The 21,287-nt window shown below is 42.0% G+C and overlaps 1 protein-coding gene across 2 annotated transcripts in view; it reads right to left on the reverse strand.

The window, feature by feature from the left end:
• Positions 1-1,498: 1,498 nt before the first annotated feature.
• Positions 1,499-21,287, reverse strand: part of nrsn1l (neurensin 1-like) — a 62,209-nt gene continuing 42,420 nt past the window's right edge. The window contains exons 1-4 of one of the 2 annotated variants that reach the window (XM_062409212.1): positions 9,747-9,848; positions 7,122-7,199; positions 6,219-6,356; positions 1,499-4,006 (exon numbers count right to left, since the gene is read on the reverse strand). In XM_062409212.1, coding sequence (XP_062265196.1) covers positions 3,593-4,006; positions 6,219-6,356; positions 7,122-7,175 — 606 coding nt within the window. In that variant the 5' untranslated portion in view covers positions 7,176-7,199; positions 9,747-9,848 and the 3' untranslated portion in view covers positions 1,499-3,592. Of the gene's footprint in view, positions 4,007-6,218; positions 6,357-7,121; positions 7,200-9,746; positions 9,849-21,287 lie in introns of those variants that run through there. The other variant, XM_062409210.1, reaches the window with a different exon arrangement.

The following is a 21,287-nucleotide window of genomic DNA, read 5'->3' on the forward strand; positions in this document are numbered from 1 at the left end:
AGCTCGACTCTTCAGCAACCATATATACAGCCCCCCCCCACACACACACTGGGACAGCTGGGTCTGCCAATCAGCCGATCCTCGGCTGCTCGGTTCTCTCCGACAACAGTGTGACTCACACCCTGCGCTTTGCAAGTCAGTGGAGCGCATCAACCTCCATCTTCACAGGAAACGCTGCCACCGCTCCCACTTTTATATCTCATTATGCACTTACATACACTCGCTAATAAACCCAGCATGCTCAAATCAGCCATGCAAACATGCGCTGAGAGTGCGAGGGGCATGTTGACAGCAAGGAGAAGAGTTCCCTGAGATGGCACGGATGCTGGCTCATATACAGGCTTGATGTGTTAATGATTTTGGCACAGGAGAGAAAAGTAGACAGACTTCAAATGTGATGCACAAAAACAACCCCTGCATTGAATATCTATTTTCTATAGTTTTCACTTTCTATGGGTGACCTTTAAAATAATGATGTCAACAGTTTATAATTTATGATACAAACATTTTTTATCTGCGGGGGTAAGGATGACTATAAGAGAGCTAGAATATCACTCAAATATAAAGAAAGAAAAGATAGAAAGAAAAGGAGTTGTGACCTAAGTGACTGTTTATGTGTGTGTGTGTGTGTGTGTGTGTGTGTGTGTGTGTGAGTGTGTGTGTTTCGATTTGTGACAGTTTGCTGACCCTCCTGTTACTGTGTGACTTGAGGGACAAGATAAGTTGAGTCACACTCACAGCTCTGACTCATCTCACCAAAGTAACATGATGTTCTCATACAGACACAAATACCACTCTCAGACCCACCCACACACACTCAAACACACGCACACACACACACACACATACACACATGCCCACAGCTTAAACCACATGTCACAGAGAAATGATATCATTAAATTTTGCACTGTACATTTAGTCCTCTTTTTAAAAGACATGCTCTGCTCTTGTTGACCTAATGTCGCCCTTTTTCATTTTATTTAGTTTACCTTGCTATAAAAGATCTAGAAATACCCACAGTGGCTGTTTTTTACATTCTCTAACCTGTGTAGTTTCAGTCTACGTACATTTAGTTTCCGACTAATTGGAGGTCACCATGATCCTTAGAACGCCCAAAATCGAATCAGTAAGTCAGTGAACATTAAAGCCAAATGTGAAAAGATTCTCTTGAGGCATTCTTAAAGTATTGTGTTGTTCACTAAGCAAAAACAAGTGTTTTGTAAGGACACAGCTACCGAGGCCAATGACTCCCAAATTTGTATCAAGTCCTTGTTGCGAAAGAATGGGATGGACAACCTATACAGCTAATGTTCTAATACCTACACATAGCTGCACAGTAACACAGTGGCTCATTGTTACACTCATAATTACATGTAAATGGTTCAACACCCATTGTATAATAGACGGTCATAATATTTGATAATGTAATGGAATATTTAATACATTTCACAGCAGAACAATTATCAATTCTGGTTGTTTAATTCTTACTCAGCTGCGGCTGAGGGCAACTTGCTTGTACCACTGAAAGATTCGAGCAAGCGCCCTGAACAATGAAATCACATTGCATTTATACAAGTCAGACCCCTCCTCACAGAGAGGCAGAATGTTCATCCAATCAGCTTTCTGCTTTGTTGTAATCAGGCTTACATTTGGTCACCTTCAATCTGAATGAGGACCCCGTTTCTCAGACTCCTGTCTTCTGCTGGATTGACCCCTGCTGTGAAAACCTTTTGTTTCAACAGAGGGCACAGAGGTCTCCAAGCAAATACACATCTGAGTCTCCTAAGCTGACCCCCACATGTTCGCAGTCTTAAACACAGAAAATCTATCATAATTATATACTTGTCATTTCTTTCATTAAACATATCTAAATATAAATTCTATTATTTATTTCCCTCGATTCCTTCACTTTTGGTCTATGAGGTTTGAATACGAAGTTTGTGCCCTAAGTATCACTTTGAAAATGTCCAAAATATGACTTACTGCAGGTTGGAAATACAAGGCTAGGTGAAAACTCAGTCAGAAAGACTGTCTTCTTACGTGTGCCGTCACATGTACAGTTAACACTATCGCGCCACCAGCTAATTTTTCCTCCAATCACAGCCTGGCATGCTTGCCTTGATCAGTGGGTGTCCTGGGCCATAACACTTGCTACCAGGTCATCTCCCTTTTACCTTCCAACCAATCAGAAGCCCTTCATGAGACGTCCCAACTTCGGGCTCCATTCTTCATCGCCACCATTAGTGTCTCTGCTCCGGGGGGAAGACTCCTCCATATTCGCAGCACCTAATTCATCGGACTGCTTTCATGGAGTTCTACTTCAATCATATTCTGATTTGCTCACTTTCATTTGTTTAATTATAGGTCTCTCCTGGTTGAAATAAGATAAGTTAATCAAATGGAAGCACAGTTGTAAGAGTTCAGTTTGCAGATCACAAATTTATTCTGGTCATTTCATTTGCACCAGTGACACTTGACCCTCATTTGACTCCGTTGTATTCATCATGGCCAATAACATAATAAAACAATGAAACACCAATAATAACATCCAGTGAGAATCAGTGCAGGGCATCGTGGTTATAATGTCTATTGTAATTGTTTTTCAAAATCAAACTAATTTAAATAAACCAGAGGAGCCAATTTAACAGGTGTCCTCTGAGGTGCCGGTGCATCTTTCGCTCACCTCAGTGCCTCACCACTACAGTGTCTGACTGTAAACAAAAAATCTGATTGGAGTGAAAAGGACAAGAGGGAACACGAGCGACCAATCAGAAAGGAGTCTTTGTTCGGAGGTGAAAATAGAGCACTTGAGGCCCAACTGTTGCCTGGAGACACAGATTGCAGGCAATTAGGGAGCTAGATTACAGTGGAGAGAAATAGGTGATTCTGTCAATGAAGCACGGATTTGTGTGTGTGGGTGTGTGACTGTACATGCTTTCACCACTTCGGTGTAGACGTGTGAAAATGTAGATGTAGAACTGTTTTTATCTGTAAACCACTCCTGCATGTGAGCACCTGTGATCCCTATGTGTATATTCTGTATGTATGTGAATGGAGGTGTAGGTTTGGATTTCTGAATGATGTCATATGTCTAACCACTTGTAAAGCTGCTTGCCGTTGAGAAAAATTGAAATACAAAAAACATTATCAAGGGGTAAAAATAGAGTTTTCTACCATTAGTCATTAGTACACTGCTCTCTCTCAGTGTCTGGGCGGACATTAGTCACTGTACAGTACTCTCTTTAAATACAAGACTATTGCACTGCACTGCACTAAGTCAACAGCTACAATACAAAAGAGCCACACGGTCTCCAGTTGAAGTCGTGGTGCCTCATTCATATGTTTTAATTTGGGTTTGTTTCGACAATAAAAAATCTCTGATCAAGCTGTGCTTTTGAAGCTTGTCAGTTTTTTTGAAGTATTTTATCTACATCTTGTCTGAGGCTTATTTCCAGGTATCCAAACGACCTCCATTCGTGTTATAAAATTACATATTTTACCTTCAAAATAGATGAAAAACAAACCAGCATAAGACCTTGTAAATGAGGACTACAACAACAGCCTGGAGCCATGTTGCTCGGCAGGGATCTTTTTAAGAAGTGGGCTGCACATTTTCCACTTTGGACAGTGTGACAGGTAGCTTCCCCTCTTCGATACCTGGCGGCTTAGTGACCACATCCCCCGGATCCCGAAATCCCCTCCACTTGGACCGCAGCTCTCCTCTCCTGTCCCCCTCCCCCGGTCTGTGGAACAGCCTCTCTTTCAAGTTGGTCCTGGCCAGGATCCAAACGACAACCCCCATCGCCAGCAGGGCCGCGCCGAGGCAGGAGAGCCCGATCCCGGCCGCGGCACTGAGGTGCAGCCCCCTGTTGAAGCTAATGGCTTGGGTGTCGACGAAGAGCAGGTCCCCCTCTCCGAACGACTCGATTTTATGGGGAGTGAAGGAGCCGACCGACAGGCTGGCGATGCCTGCAGTCAGGATCAGGAGGCCCAGGGCCAAGGACACCTGGAGGGAGAGGACGGAAACATGAAGCCTTAATTTGTGGAGTCCTGATCTATTGTTTTTACTCTTAGTGAAACTCTTTGTTTGGTGCTTCTCCCTTCTTGTTAGGAAAGGTCATTTTGTTGTCTGTGATGCAGAAAAATCCAAATTGCCAAATGGGCAGGGGGCTTGCACGTAATCCCTCACCTTTACAAATACCACCACACCACTGCCTGTAGTTCATCATGCAGATGATCCAACACATGTTGGATAATGCACCGTGTGCACTATCCAACATGTGTACCAGAGGGAGAGTTTCACTTTATGGTTATTCCAGTGGTGAAGCTCATCACGGGGCGAGTGAGGTGTCTCTGTCTGCCGTCCTCTCCACACCGACAGTGTGGCAGCTGGGACAGCAATGCAAGGGGGACGTGTCAGTTTGTATTTCGGTGAAATGGGGGGGGGGGCCATATCCCTCATCTCCGAAACAGACAGAAGATACACTACAACTCTTCTATAACTGCGTCTTCATGTATTGTTGAAAACTATTAATGATATAATAAAGTTTGTTTACCGCCCTGAGCCCCAGTCTCGCCTAATGAATCCGTTCAAATTAAACCAATGTAGAGCAGTGGTACTCGAGAGAAGACGTCACAAAACAATTAAAATGTTTTTCTGAAAGAGAACATCTACTATATTCTATATACTTTTATGTGACTGTTTTTTAAATTAGTTCAGGAGTCATTGGATAAATTGTGGGGTAATTGCGGAAACAGACAGAGTGACAAAAGCATCAGTCATAGACGATACTACAATAGCAATGATCAGTGTAATACTAAAGCGGAAGAATCATCTTTCCCTGAACAATGAGGGTGTGATCCCGCGTCTCCTCAGGGAATTATGCTTACATGTAATACACACAATTGTTCGTTTACCTGTAGGATTTCTCATGGGACATAACAGACACCCATCGTGGGTGGAATCTTTTTTGTGTTATATCAACCGGTACTGATAACTATTATGTGAAAAATCAGAGCAGGATATTGTGAAAAACACAATGGGCCCTTTAGTATGCCAGACGCACGGAGACACTGAGAGCAAGTGTCTCTGCACGTTTCAGACAGTGACTCAGTTGACATTTTCCCATCTGGCGCCTAAGAGTGTTTGAATAGAAATGCACATCTGAGCGTCACGAGTCTGTTGGACTTCAAATGAGGTGTGGTCTGGCGTTTTGTTGCTATCTCAAAGCGGCAGAGAGGGATCGCACAAATACACAAGAGCCACTTGGTCTGGAGTCAGCGGACTGCCGGTGAACTTTCACTATGCACACCAGTTACACTGTTTCCTCTGTAGACAAGCATTCTCTCTATACCTTGGCACATCCTACTCACTGTATGTTCTTTAGACTCCATAGATAAAATAGTGCACAGTATGTCTAGCAACCACATAGTGCATGAGTGGCCAGACATTACTATAATGTGTGACGTGCATGTCATGGATTTTAAGGATTTGTTTACCATCATGTTCAACTTCATTAATGAATGTGTCCCATTAAATAGTCTAGTTTTCAATATAACTTTAATCATCAGCACAGTACGACCTGATTAATTGGATCAAATTCTCTAATAACGACTGACATTAAAAGTAGGAGAGTAATTTCATGGGTTTTCAGACAAATCTAGAAAAAACATGTCAGGGTTGTACTCATCTGACAACCAATTAAATTGCGGTTTCCCCGGAGCTGAAGTTTTAAGTGTAGGACTTTTGCTTTGGTTTGTACCCTCATGGTTGAATGCACTCATTGAAAGTTGCTTTGGATAAAAACATCAGATGAATGAAATGTAATGTAAAAGTGTAGGCTGTCACAATTAGCCTATGAATGCTTGAGTTAGGTCAAAATTAGTTTGCGAGAAAAGAAGAGAAATCAAATCCGTTTATCTTTGAGTCCATATTAAACGTTTGTAAGATCTTAACAGAAATCCTTTTAAGGTGTTGCTGGCTGCATTTGCATGTGCACTGTTAATCCCGCTTTGTGTTTAAACATGTAAACATCATGTCCCAATTTCAGTATCCTGGCTAAGCCCATATCCCGGTTTTGAGAAACCCAATATTCCTAGCTGAAGTACTCTGTAAGTACCCGGGTGAACCTATTACCTTCGGCCGCGGCTGTTGCCAGTACAGAGGCATAGTCGTAAGCTAGCAAGGTAAAAAGTGCGTGAGCTTGTCGTTGCTTTACCTTCCAGACTGCTGAGTTCCTCTGGCTCTGGACGAACCCCCGCTCCTCAGGGTCTCTCTCCCACATGGAGGATGAGCATCCCTCGTAGAAGTGGTGCAGATAGGAACGAACCCCAAACTGAAGACAGCTAGAAACCGTCTGGACAGATGTTGGGCACAAAGGGACCTAATTACTTCGGAGAACAAGAATCCTCCACGATTACATTTGACTTAAACGTTTCTCACATTAGAGGGAAGTATAGTTTGTCTGCCCATGTGTCAGTATCATCTTATAGTAGCCTTTTATTTGTGGAAAAATGTGTGGAGGGTCACAGTTGTCCCATAAGACTACATTGTGGCCACTGCTGTGTGATGGCCGCTGATGAAGACGATCTACTGGACTGATTCACAAAGTTTTTCTAAGTAACATTTATTTAAAGACACACACACACGTTTACAAAACATAACGCCCAGGTTGGAAAACACACAAATTCCCCAAGAACACTCTGGATAGGAGTCTATTTACTAACTACTGTACTATTCCATATATATTTCTTACTGTACATATCTATTTATTTACATTCCACTTTAAATACGCACAATACTCTGCACTTTACTGCCTTTTTTTGCACTTCTGGGTAGATGCTAAACTGCATTTCGTTGTATAAGTACTTGTACTGTGCAAAGACAATAAAGTTGAATCTAATCTAATCTATTCATCTAATCTAATCTAATTAGAAAATATTATAGTTTAGTCACTGTGCAGTCTATTTGATAAATATAGGGCTGTTATATTATCACTTGTTAAAACAGGAAAAACTCAGAATACAGGACTTAAAAGCGATTTAATAGAACAAATAGACTCTTGTAGCTGTAATAAAATCAAATAAAACAGATGAAACCCCAGAGAAAGAAACAACCTCACCTCACTCCCAGAGGAGTCTCCTCGCGAGACACAGGCCTCGGAGCACGACGCCATCACACCCCACGAAACCTTGTACACCTGCAGTAAACATCCACACACATACATACATATACACCGGTATTCAGAGTCGTGAAGAGATTGATATGTATGTCAGATGTATGGCCGTTACTATATAACACAAACACTGTTTATCTGCTGAATATGGATCTCCCTCAATAAAAGCCTCCCCTCCCTTCAGAGACCCGTCATAAATCTAGGCCCGTGTCGCCAGGTCTCACCGGTTGTTGGTGCTGCGTGTGAACGATTGACGGCTACCGTGGCCCTGAGGTGCCTCTACGGATGAATCACACGTATGCAAGTGAGCGCTCGCTCTATTCGTCCTCATATGCACACATGTCCCCTCTGTTGTTATTCGCCCGCGGTGCCTTGATTGATTTGTTTCATTCCTCACCTTCAAATGGTTTCTATAAGCGGCCACCCATGCCTGATCTCAGTTTGCACCACAGAGGTAAGTTTAACCCGACTGCAGATTGAAACACAATCCTGAATCATGGTCACGACAGGACCAGTTGACCCCAAGCTGTTCAATAAACAACCTTTTCTTTAATTCATGGGATTTTAAATTGTTACTCAATATTGTAGGGATGGGTAAATGCAGAAAGTCAAGAAAGTCAAGTTCTTGTGCCAATGAAAAGAGAAGGTTGACTCAAATGAGATAAATACACCATGTGGACTATTTCTTTAACTTATTACGACATAATAATTCCAAATATGGTTGCTCTTTTGCATTTATTAGAAGCTAGAGAACATGATCTGATGTTTGATTTAGATCTGAAACTCAATTAATGGGAAAGTTTGGTAGGGAAGTACAAAACTTCCACAAATTCCATGTAAAACTTTGTATGACTAAATTTTTAAGTTAATATGTACAATAGTTATTAGGTAGCCCAGCGATGGAGAGTACTAAATACACCCTAACCCATCTTTTACCCCCTGGAGATCCTATTAACCCCAGGTACCAACACCATTGAATTCCCACCAGCAACACGACGCAGGTGGTGGAGGGAGAGGAACAAAAAGCAGGGAAAGCCAGCCAGGCTAGGCTGAAGGCTAACCCGTACAGACCAACACTCCTGAGTCTGTTCCGGGTCTCCTACAACCAAGATCGTTGAGATCGGGAATCACACGTTATTTTGTGACATCACAGAAACCTGGTAAAACAACAAGATCCCGGACGCGGCGATCAAAGTAGCCGGATTCTCTGTTTACACAGTACAGTAAGGAAGCTGTAAATGGACGACACTGCAAGTAAACATAACACTGAATATCATTTTAATGATACAGTGGTAATTCATTCTGAAGAATTGGTTAACCTGGCTGCAACACTGTTTACCCCTGAAACTCCAACAGTGTTTTGTGGACTCAAACACTTCACCCGGCTCTCCAGCGGCATAGTGGTGAGAGGATATGAGTGAATTTTCATTTTTGGGTGAACTTCCTCTTTAAACCTGCTGTAACTACACAGATTGTTTCTATTTTGTATGACAGCGGCATCACACAGATGTTTTGTTGTGTAAATTTACACATGTATGTATGTATGTATTTATGTATATATATATATATATATATACATTATTTAGTTTGCTTGTTTGTTCTGTTTATAAAATACTTTATCTTCCAGTATTATGAACACCCTTCATTTTCTTTTGGTGATTTTAACATTTCCCTACTACTATTGTTGAAGTTGCTGTATATCTCATGGAAACGATAAAAAGCATAGCTTTTTAAAAAAGGAAAAGACGACTCAAATTACGTTATCATTGTATGAAATCAACTTTTATGTTTGATGTTTTTGGTTATGATACTGCTGTGTTCTCCAGTATGTTTTCAAATGCAGCACTTCTATTTGCAATGTGGTATTTTAATTTGTTTCACTGCCGCTTGAGTCAAATTGTGATTCATGATAAAGAAAACAAGTACATGGAGCACTGCCTGGTGAGTCACATTATCTCTGATGTATTACAATGAAAATATGACTCATTGGTCCAACTGGTGTTTTTTTTTTTCATGATTGTATATGGATCATCGACTTTTGATTGCATTGATGATAAAACAATTTGATCCTAATCTATATTCAATTCATGATGAGGACCAGACCGCTGTCCGTGGTGCTGATACAGTCACTTCAACTTACAACTTTCCTCCAGACTCACAGAGTCCAGATCGACTGCAGGTCAGTTGCGTGGTATTTTATAAACTGTATCATTAGTTTATCTTACAGGAACTTGAACGAAATCGATTATGCAACAGGGTTTATTTACTACCACGTACGTAAGCGAGATTCGCTTTTTCCCGTTTCACAAACCGTATGAGAAAAACGTCAGATTTGGAATTAAATCGTTTTTTTTAGAGCAGGGAGAGGACTAACACATGATGGTTAATTTCAGCGGAGCCCCGACATGTAAACTAATCAACAGCACTGTGAGTCATCGCGGCCATTCAGCCTCTCACACTTTTCCTCCGTCGCACTTGATCTACAGCGCTACACTTTTGTTTTTGCGCTCAGCTGCAGCTTCCTCTCGTCACTCTACCCGACTTCACACCCAGAGAAGCAGTCAGTCTTACCCTCCTGGCCCCAGTGGCTCGCTCTCCTCACCGGGGATCCATGTGCTGACGGACCGGTGGATGTCCAAAGCTGCTGCCGCCGCTGCTGCTGATGGGAATCAGTGGATGGGAAACACTGAGCATGCGTGTGCGAGGTGGGGGAAAAAAATCAACCGCAACCCCTCAACTGTCGATGATACATGACACCTGTCTCTATCAGATGAATCCAGAGATGATTCAGTGCGTTTCATCCATTCAGCTCAAGTGAACGTTTCTACTTTCTAACCAACTGACTTCAGGTTGGTATTCAAGGGCTATTGTGTAAGATTTAGGTGAAATGGATATATTCAACCATGAGGGTACAAACCCAGAACAGCAAAAATCTGAAAGTACATTTGCTTCAAAAAAACTACTAAGTGCTACATGCAAGTGCAATATATAAGTGCAACTAAACTCCATACATAAACAAATTTTGATGATGGTTATTAGACATCATCTTCTTGCAGGGTGTAGTTGGAATAGATGTGTTTTTAGCCTGCGGCAGAATATTTGTGGCCTTTCCATTGTCTTGATGTCAATGGGGAGCCATTGGTAACCAGTGAAGGGAGCGGTTACTACAATGGGCTCTTTACATTCCCATTAACATCGTGAGCGGGTCCTCTCTATGGAGGCCGCCATGTTTTTTACATTACAGTGATGGGAAAGTGAAGACAGGTGTTAGCATAGCTTTTATACAGATGGAGAGAGCTGTTGGTAAGTTTTGATGCTGAACTTGTATTGATTCAGGTGTTAAAACTTGAATATAGCCTATTTAAGTCAACATATAAATAATTTTCAGCACAGATAAGATGTAGGGTCCCACAAGATTCAGTTTTGGGACTCATTTTATTCCCTAGTTTTCATGTTTCTTTACCAAGCTGCTTTATCTGTACCTTGTTTTTTTGTATAAGTTTTTCAGTTTCGATTGTTCTTTATTAATTGGTAAAGCCTTGGTATTGAATCTTATAGATGAACTACATCATTCTTAAGGAATATTACAGAAATACAGCACTGATTTTTCATTCAGAAGATGAGAATAAAAATGGTTAAGAGACATGCAAATCGATTGTGTTTTTTTTTTCGTGCACTGAACTTGGACTTTATATATCAAATAAAACAGTTCCCAAACAGACGTTAACTCACCTTCAGTTTCGTGGATGAGTCCTTTTAACTTTTTACCAACAGTGAGATAAATATTGTAAAATAAGTTTTTAGTACAACTCCAGAGTCTCTAAACTGTCCATCAAATGCCAATCTGACAGGATGGTCTACTTAAATTGAGCGCTGCATTCAACCAGCTGTCAGTGACTGATAATGCCTCCGGGAACACAAACTGAAGAAGTATTTCTGCCTCTGTAAGCGGTAGCGCTCATTAAATGCAGGCTCACTTCAAGGCATAGACTGTAAATTAAATAATGTTTAAAGAGACAACTTCACACGCACGTTCACACATTTACACACTCACACACACACACACAGATTCACAACCCAGTCAGATTCTGCCAATATGTGTCCGGTAAATATTTCAGCATTTCCCGAAGATGCATTATTTATGCAGACTGTCATAACAGATCCCAAACGAAAAGAAAACAAATACTGTCATTTTTCACATTTTTTATCCAAATCTGTGTGTGAAAAGAACACAGGCAGATGTGTGGGTATGTGTGTGTGTATGTGGGTTTTGAGCGTGTGTGCACATGGAGCTGGTGGCTCATCACTCCTGCATATTTGGTATTTGGAAACAGTATGGTCAGCCATAAAAGGCAGGACTGTTTCCGAGGTGTCCTGGTGAGACAAAACCATGGAATACTGCTGTTGTTTGTCGCACATCTCCACACACACAGACACACACACAGGTTATTGTGTGACCAGGCTGTGCTCTATCAGAGAGAGAAACATTTCCATGGTGACGAGTCCAGCAAGGTCAGACACAGGAAGTGACTGCTAGGTGTTGATTGGCTGGGAGATAATTACACCTCCCTTGAAGATGATGTGCAAACAGGATTTTTTTCCCCCACCATCTACTCTATTTGAAAACTGTTGTAAGGCATTATCAGTCATTTCAGCTGTATGCCTTGTTGCCCTTATTGCTTTCTGTATTCACCGGCTTGGGAGGGTTATCCTTTGGTGTAATAAATTATGCATTGTGCTGGTCTGGTATCTTAAAAATAGCCTTTGCATCAACCCACAGCAGCCCATAAAGCCACTGTCAATAGTGTGAAACATCCGAGCCATCATGGCAATTAGTTGTGAAAAGCCTTTCATTTATTGGCTCTGCAAATAAAAAGGATACATTATTTTCCAAAGCCAATATTTAGGTCTGATGTCTGGCAGAGCTCTTTTATTTTCACCACCTCTTTAATCTCAGGGGGGCAGGGATAGTAGCGACTGTTCCAGCATGAAATCGAAGACATTTTTTACCAGTTCAGTCAGGGTGCTCTGGTGGCAGCCAGTATATAGGGTAGGCAAAACCAGCAACTGCCTGGGGCCTCAAGCTGAGAGGGGGCCCCCAGAAACAGCTGATGACAACGTCCAGTCCACAGCGACGACAATTTTGTGAGCACCACATTTGAACTCTTTGATTGGCTAAGACTTAAAATGACATCATGGTCAGAACCCTCTTAACAAGGCCTCTAGCTTTCTACCAAAAGCTTATAATTTTATAAGATTTTTTGAAGACTAGAACGTCTTTAAGCGTTTTTATGATGTGCGGATGGAGGTGGGGGTTTGCTCTTAAACTTTACATATGACTGCTTTATGGATATTTATGCTAAAGGTAGATGGTTTACACCAAAATGATTATTCACTCATTATCTAGTCACGACTATGCTGATGGAGTGGTGGTTGAAGTGTTTGAGTCCACAAAACACTTTAGGAGTTCCAGGTAAGTAAACAGCGTTGCAGCCAAATCCAATACAATTGAAGTAAATGGTGACCAATTCTACAAACATCTCAGACTCATCCGAAAAAAACAGACAATGCCTCCATGCTGCTCCTGTGGTGTCATCCAAGTGTCAGCAAACCGAGACATTCAAATCCACCTATGGTATACTCTTCTGGATTTATGGATTATGCTAAAATATGCTAAACTAAACTAATTGAGCTAGCAGAACGCTGGTGCCAGCTACATATTTTAAATAGAAACACAGGAGTGGTATCAGTCTGCTCATGTAACCCTCAGCAAGAAAGCTGAAACCTTTATATTCACTAAAGCTCAATTCATGCTTCTGCCACAAAACACATCTGTAGCCTACGTGTAGATGTGCACCCTACACAGAGCCCTATGCCTCACCCTGATGCGCACCTGTTACTACGCTACAAGGTGACGCAGGCTGCAAGAGCTGTGATTGGTCCACTTGGATAGCATCGCATCTCAAGTAAACCCGCGCCAATTTTGAATTGAGTTGAAGGACGACGTCTTTCGTTCCCTCGTTGCAGATCTATTATAAAAAGTAATTGCTCTTCGACATCTATCAGCTCCAGCTACAACACAATCCACTTCGTAACACCCGCCATTGATCTGAAGTAAACAGAGACGCCAGAGAATGTGTAACCTAGGGGAACGAGAAACCGGAAGACACTCAACACCAACATCGAGACTCTACCGCCGCCAGCGTTTCTGCGTTGTAGCTGCAGCGTTACTCACACATACCTACGCACAACTATGTATCCTTAGCACCGTGTGTAAGCTACCTACCTACGCCGTATTCTCGACGCAGAAGCATGAATCACCCTTTACTCTGTGCCACTTCCTCTTTTGTCTCTCCCCATTTTAAACCCATGTTTTGAGAGACAACCTTTTTTTTTTTGCAGCTTGTTAAAACTTACCATTTGGCTTTTCTTCTCTCTATCTCAAACACAAGCATACCGTATGGATTTTAAAGAGGCCGGCCAAAACTCTAAATCGTTCTCTAATTCTATCTCGACTGAAACCAGGCGTCGACTTATCTTTTAATTGCACTGCAGGCCTGTTAACTCAAATTCCCTCTCTTTTCTCCCTGGTGTCATATCTCCCCTAAATTCATTTCGTACAGCCAGGATACATCACTCTTAATCTTAAATACAGGCATACCTTTTTAATTGCATAATTAAAAGCCGGCTCAATTCAGTCTCACTCTCCATCTCTTTCTTAAAAGCAGGTATTGCGGGCACACATTTATAGATGCACTCAAGTAAGCACACATTTTAATTGCACAATAAAGCCCCAGTAAAGCACAAATGTCCTCCTCCTCGGTCTATTATGTGAAGCGGAGTTGCTACAGCGCTGCAGGCAGGGTGATGGCGGTGCACAGTTCACAAGGTCACTGGATGTGTTTGTGGGTGCAGGGCCCGGGAATGGCTGCGTTACATCACGCAGAGCGTCAGATAATGGCACAGTCACATGAATAATGCATCCCGTGTTGACAAGTGGAGTGAAACACACAGAGTCTAAATATTCTATAAGGAGAGGAATTCATAGAATAGAATAGCACTTTGGGAACTAATGGGCCGTCAGGTGTCACATCCTATGATGAAGAGGCACAGGAGTGAGCGTGTGTGTGTGTGTGTGTGTGTGTGTGTGAATGCGTTGCAGTGCGCTTGCATGACCGTTCTGCTCGTTATTGCTCAATATGGGCCATAAAACTCAAAATACCTTTTTAAATGTATTCTCATTTTGGGCTTCATGCTCTTCACCCGCTTGTCAGGACGTCTGTTTTTGAAAATATTGTAAGCAGTGCATGTGCAGTATTCACTATAATTGGACTTTCAGACGGTGGATAAATGGAGCAGACAAGCTGAATGGCAAAAATAAAGCTGTCAAAATCTGTCCGGTCTTTCGCGAGACAGGTACATCGATTGAAAAATATTTTGACAGTTGCTCTGATTGATTTGTTTTCTGTTGTAATTGGTGGAAAATCTATTCAAACTTTCTACTTCAGTGCGCCACCATGATAAGTAAAAGTACAGAATCAGCAAAAATGTATAAAGTTTGAAATATATATTATTCGGTTATAAATCAGATAGAATGCCTGCAGACTATATATTGTGATGTCGGATAATTATTATTGATACAAGCCGACTATTTTGCCGACATCATTTGAAGCACAAAGCTAATGATATTATTTTCTTATTGTCAATAAATGCTTTGAAAAGGCAAAAGTCAATATGTTAAACCATCTCTTACTACTTTCATACTAACCTTCCTTGTCTGTGGCCCCGAATCCAATTGTTGCTAGTGCAGACAGAAATCAATAACCACATTATTGACAAAAAGACTTGCTAATTTTCTGTAACAGCTGGGGAGGGTAATTTCCGGCAAACATCACTAACACAGGGGACTATTTTCATCCGTGAATAATACATGTTTAGGACCATGAGTGTGTATTTGTGTCAGAAATGAAGTGTGTGAGGGATTGAGCTTTATGGTAAAGAGGATTTAGATCTATCACAAATTGGCTGCACAGAAAACAATGTAGTTTCTCATATATTCTTGGTATTTGTTGATCATGAAAAATATAAATTATTTACATAATAACCTTGTAATGTTGTTGTTTGTTGAGATGGAACCAGTCGTGACTATTCCAGCACGCGTTTAATGAGCTGACCAAATTTTTCCGGATCTTACACTGCAGAGTAACTTTAAAGCTGTGTTCACTGTAAAGGGGAAATGAAGGAGAAGAACTAACTGACATTTTTTAACACTTCATACTGATTTCATTAAACTGATTTGAAATTGAGGCCAAATCATCATTATTAACTGTTCTAGTCATGTTTCAGCTGCGGGCGAAAATGTTTTACATATCCTGTTAGATTCTACATGTTGGAGGATGAAACGCATCCCACTAAGACCCTCGTCTATAAGAGCCTGGAGCAATGCTCCTCTTCATCTTTCCCCTCAAGAGGATGAATTTCATCATTCATCCACTGATTATCATTTTAATGCACTCTATTCCATATGCAGATGTGGGACTATCCTGGTAACCCAAATCCACTTACATAACCCTGCTCTATCCATCTATCTATCTATCTATCTATCTATCTATCTATCTATCTATCTATCTATCTATCTATCTATCTATCTGAATTAATGTACAGTTGTACCCAGCTCACGTCTCGTCTCCTGCGTCTCAGACAGACTAACCCACTTCTCGGTCTTCACCCTGGAACAGACTGTGCCTGGAGGGGAGGCTGTCCACGACATAAGGCCACTGCAGAGCTGACTGGTTCAAGGGTTCATCTCACTGGGCCCCTGTGCCTCCCCGTCTTCCCTCAAGTCATTACGGGCAGCAGATAGCGGACAGACGGAATGGATGGGTCTCATTCCGGTGCGGCGCTTCCACTTGTCTGATCGTTCAAGGTCATATCGAGCCGATCAATAAGGCTACACTGATGAATGGGGAAGTGGATAACGTATGTGTGCCCGGGGGGGGCTGGCGGGTGAGGTGGTGGTGGTGGGGCGGGTGCACAGACACGCACCTGCACAGGGTCAGACACAGTGTGTTATCTCAGTTCCGGGATCTGACACTAGATGTCAGTGGAATGTAGAGTGTGCTGGAGTCGCTCACCGCGGGTTCCTTTGTTTCCTCAGCGAGCACACTGTGGAATAACAGCATACATATTTGAAAACGTGTAATGTGTTTATCTGATTCATACCTGCCATGCAGCTGCTTCAGCTATGGAGCTTGAGTGCGCCCATGATTACCATGAGGTGCAGGTCAGGAAACAAAAACAAAAAAAAAAGCCGGTGGATTGTATAAACACTCTGCTTGAAGACACAGCCTCTCATGTTTGGCCTTATCTTTCCAGGTATGCAACTATTCTAATTATTTCATATTGAGTCTTAGGCTAATGTCTAAAAGGTTAAATGTGCTCACACAAGAGAAAAATCCACTTTTACGCTTGTTTAGAGCTATTATGTTTAATCCTTGTGTTTCCGCAGGCGTCTTTTCATTCGCAGCGCTCTGACACGACAGCATACATATGCACTTGATGTCTCTATCCATCGAAACCCTTTTCATAGAGCTGCTCCAAAGACACCTTGAATGCGCCACTGGTTTCCATGAGGCTAAGTGTGTCATGAACAGGAAACTTTCATAGAAGGCGCCGTCTTCTGTCACCTCGCAAAAACATCAATGTCTCAGAATCCACGGGTTTCGGCGTAACCACATTAAAACAGAGGAATATTACCACTATCTTATCAATAGCACCATTTATCATTGATATGATTAGAGCGACGACTGTATGTCCTTCCAAACTGGCACATGCAAATTCTATCCAACACCCCCCCCCCCCCCCCCCCCAAAATGTCATTAATGTATCCTAGTGTAATATTATCACACGGCTACATTCCTCTTCTCTATCTAATCGAATTCATCAGTCTAATAGGTCATAATTAATTGCTCCATTATTAATCGCGTGATGTCATACCTACATGCCTGTGGGTGAAATCTGTCACCAGGAGCGTGTGTGTGTGTGTGTCTGTGTGTATGTCTGTGTGTGTGTGTGAGCTGGGAGCGGTGATCCTAGTTTGAGCGGTTGCCTGGTGCCCGGTGCTCAGCGGTGTCAAACGCTCGTCAGAATCAGCCGTCTACAGATCAAATTCATCACTGTTCAGCGTGACTGTGTGATTGCCGCTGATTACCTCGGGGTCAAAAGGTTCAAACATCACTGAGGAGGATATTACACAGCGGTGGGGACATGAATATTTAACTCATTCTGCTGATGCTCTCTCTTGGGCTAACTTGAGCCAGGGGAGATGATGATTAGCCCCGCTGACAGGGCTAATGACCTGGGATGGATTAAAGTGGAAGGCCACTGCATTTGCCAATGACATGGAGTGGACAGTCTTTATTCATGCAAAGGAGCGGAAAATGAAATACTTCAGTGTTTCAATAGATTCTAATGAAATCAAACCACGTTTTTGATACTAGCAGTGGTGGGAGAAGTATTCAGACCCTTTACTTGAGGAAAAGTACCAATTCCGCTACTTTCAACAGACTACACTACAAGTAAAACTATATTATCAACTCAAAGTATGAAAAGTAAAAGCAGTCCAATGTTTTACTATTCTATCTGATGTATTTGGATATGACACTGCTTGTGTAGGTTTCATTTTACAGCTGTACATCTTTTTGAACAAGGTTGAGCTCATTTTTTTTCATACTGCAGTGCCTGTTCTTCTCGTCCTGTGTTCATGCTCCAGATCTTCCTTATTCCTTGTCATTAGTGAGTCTTCCTCAAACAGTTCTACAATATGCTGTCACTCTTTGTGCAGAGCTTTTTGGGAAAAGAGTCTACGGTGCAGAGTGAAGTAAGAAATATGTTTTGTGTTCGTCCTACCTGGTTTATCTGCAGTGAAGATTCTATAATCAATGTTTTTCATAAGATGAAACAGAATTATCTTTATAACTGTTCGTTTCTGGGGCTTATGTATAACTTTGAATGATTTACACAACTGGTGTAACGATACAAACTTTATGCTTTTGTATTATTACTAATAATAAAAACTTTTTTGTATAGCAGTTATCTAAACAAAGTTACAAGGTGCTTCACCAAAAAGAAGTGCAAAAGGAAGAATGAATTATAATTAAAGCTTATTATATCAGTTCAATTTTCTAAGACCAAATCATAACCTAATAATAACGCCAAGACCTTACACTCTATAGAGAAACCCAACAGTTCCCACAGTGAGCAGACTCAGACTCATCTGCCTCGACCAGTTGGGGTGAGCTGAGAAAAGGATTCCTGTGATCGGATGATTCCTAAGGGCTATGGTCAAGAAGACCCATAGAAAAGTGAGATGTGAATTTTGAGGCACTGTGTTCATTTAAGATGATATTGAAGACAGAGGCAGTCAGGAAGTGATTTTCACCTGTTTTCAGCTTTGTGATGATGATGCGTTTTCCATCTAATTCAGAGGCCTTTTGAAGGATTGATTTAGACATTTCTCAACACATAAAGGAACAGTTCATCCTTCAGCTGATGATACACATCAAGATATATGGTGGTTTACACTGTCATCTGTAAACTCTAAATCTCTCACACAAATTAAAAAAGACCTCTAAACAGTAAATTTCATAGGTAGTGGTGGAGTCATATTTTCTACACCAGGTATTTATAGAAAAAACCTGCATTTATGTAATAAAATATTAGTCTTTAATTGTATCTCACTGATAACAGCCTCACTGTTCTCTCTGATTAATAACATCCCAATATTTATTGCTGCTGCTGCACTTTTAAATCATTCAACTGGTGTGTTTTGTTTATAATGGATCAATTTTAAATATTGCATGTAATAGAGCAACCTCACTGAGCAGTTAGATGACAAGCTGCAGGGTTTTATGATCTGCACAGATCACAATCACCAATGGCCTTATGGGTAAAGGCCCACGGCTGACTATTCATTCACTTTTCAAATTAAAACAACATGTGGTTGGCAGCGCTGGAAAGCTAAGTCAAAGATTTCTTGGATATCATTTAGGACTGAGCGTTTGGATCCCAAATCAAATCTGGAAGCGAGGGTAGTTATATTACAATGGAGCAGAGAAACTCGCTTTCATGCATTTTTATTGGTGTTGGGATTTCCCAAAGACTGTGTCAGATGTGGAAATTGGCCCTTATTTTCCTAAACGATGATTCAAAGCCATTGGTGGTGGAGTTTACGGCTCGTTATACATGTTCAAAGTAAATTACAGCCACAACTGGCACAGGGACGTGAGAGACACACAAACAAACAGGCCAAAACAAACACTGAGGTGCACTCTGGCAGGAGAAGTTACGACTGATGTTAGGCAAACATTACCTCAGTAAAAAACTACCTCGGAGAATTGTATAGTGACATATTCATGCCCACCCTCGGATGAAAAATGCATATTTTAACCACCTTGCGTGTGTTGGCAATGCATCATTGTCAGCCATCTGCCCCTTTGTTTCAAACAGCATTGTAACCTTTCCCAAAATTGTGTGTGTGTGTGGATCTGGATATTTCTGCAAATTGGTGTGTGTGTGTGTGTGTGGGTGTGGGTGTGTTATCACCGGCGTGCACACATGCTTGTATATCTGTTGTGTGTTGCGGCTGCCAAACGTCCATTTGGTTGGAGAGTATTGCCAAGGTGAGGTGGAGGTCAATTCCACACCGCTGAATCATTGAGCAGCACTGAGCTGAGCCGATGCCAAGGCTGGCAAAGCAGTGTGCATAATACAATGTCATCATCTGGGTACAAAACACTCTGTGCCGACTGCGCCTGTAAATGTTCAGGGTGAGTAACGATTCACAGCATATGACGCGTTTTATTTGATTTCACAAAAATGTGCTGTATTTACTTTTGCTTTTCAGTCGGCCTGGTTCTCAGGCTGAGTTCAATGTGAACTAAAATATATATTTCCTTGTCTCTGCTCACACAGAGTTGGCTGTGTGTGTTTTTTTTTTTTCCGTGTGGGGCCAAAGATGCTCAGTCCCCACTGTGCGTCCCTGCTTTCATCCTTGGATATGATCAATAATGGATGGAACTCCCACAGCCTCGCAGGCAGGGATAGCTCGGAAAAAAACTTGGAAAACCAGCCGCAATTCTGCCAGTCCCGGAGCGCGGCGCCGGAGACGGGGGCCACGCATGGCCGCCAATTAGCACCGGCATTTCTCAGTCACTTGCTGGGCGTGGCTGTTTAGAGGCGCGCTCAAAGACCCGTGCACACACACAGGCAGACACTTCTGTCGAGCTGCTGACCTACTCCCCTAACCACTTTATTGATCTGTGGGCCAAAGATGTGAAAGCCTATTGAGGTCATCATTAATGATTCATCATATCCAGAAAATGTCAAATGTGGCTTGGGAGCGTAAACATGAATGCGTCAGATGTCACGGACTCATAAACATGTGAGAGCTTTGAAGAAATCTTCCATGCATCTATATGAATCATACATGTGAGAGGAGAGGATACTGAGTATAGAGATGGCTATCAGATAGCGTGATGCAAACATTTCATCACAGTTTGCTCTGATGCTGTCACTTTATTCTGGACTCCCACAGAGAACTGCTATATGTGCTACTCTGAATAATCTTCCACTTGGCCCCCGTCTCTGTCTTCTGTGTCGGCCTGGAGCGTGGAGCGAGGAGCGGGAATCGTTGGGTCCAATATAAGTACAGTGCAGAACATGCGTGTGAACGTATGCAGCCTTGGCTTATCTGATGCTTTTAGTCCATGCGGTTGGCCTTTGATAAATATTCTAGCACACCCACAGACATGTATACACACAATGCATTAGCTATTCCACTAATACCCGCACACATGCATGCTATCCCACGGGGACAGATCAAATGCAGCAGCCATGCACTCTGAGACATGCAATAGCTGTGGATTTCATGCAGGCGTATATATACCAAATAACACATAAATAAGTTGCCTCTCCTCTCTGGTCCTCTAATATGACAGATCCCCTGCAGTTCCTCGGAACGACAGGATAAACTTCACTGTTGTTTTTCTACTGCACCGCTTGTGGCGTTGCCGTAACTCGGGGGGGCCCTCCCTCTGTGGCCCTGCAGAGAGG

The sequence above is a fragment of the Platichthys flesus genome, chromosome 17 (assembly GCF_949316205.1).
Source record: "Platichthys flesus chromosome 17, fPlaFle2.1, whole genome shotgun sequence".
NCBI lineage: Eukaryota > Metazoa > Chordata > Actinopteri > Pleuronectiformes > Pleuronectidae > Platichthys > Platichthys flesus.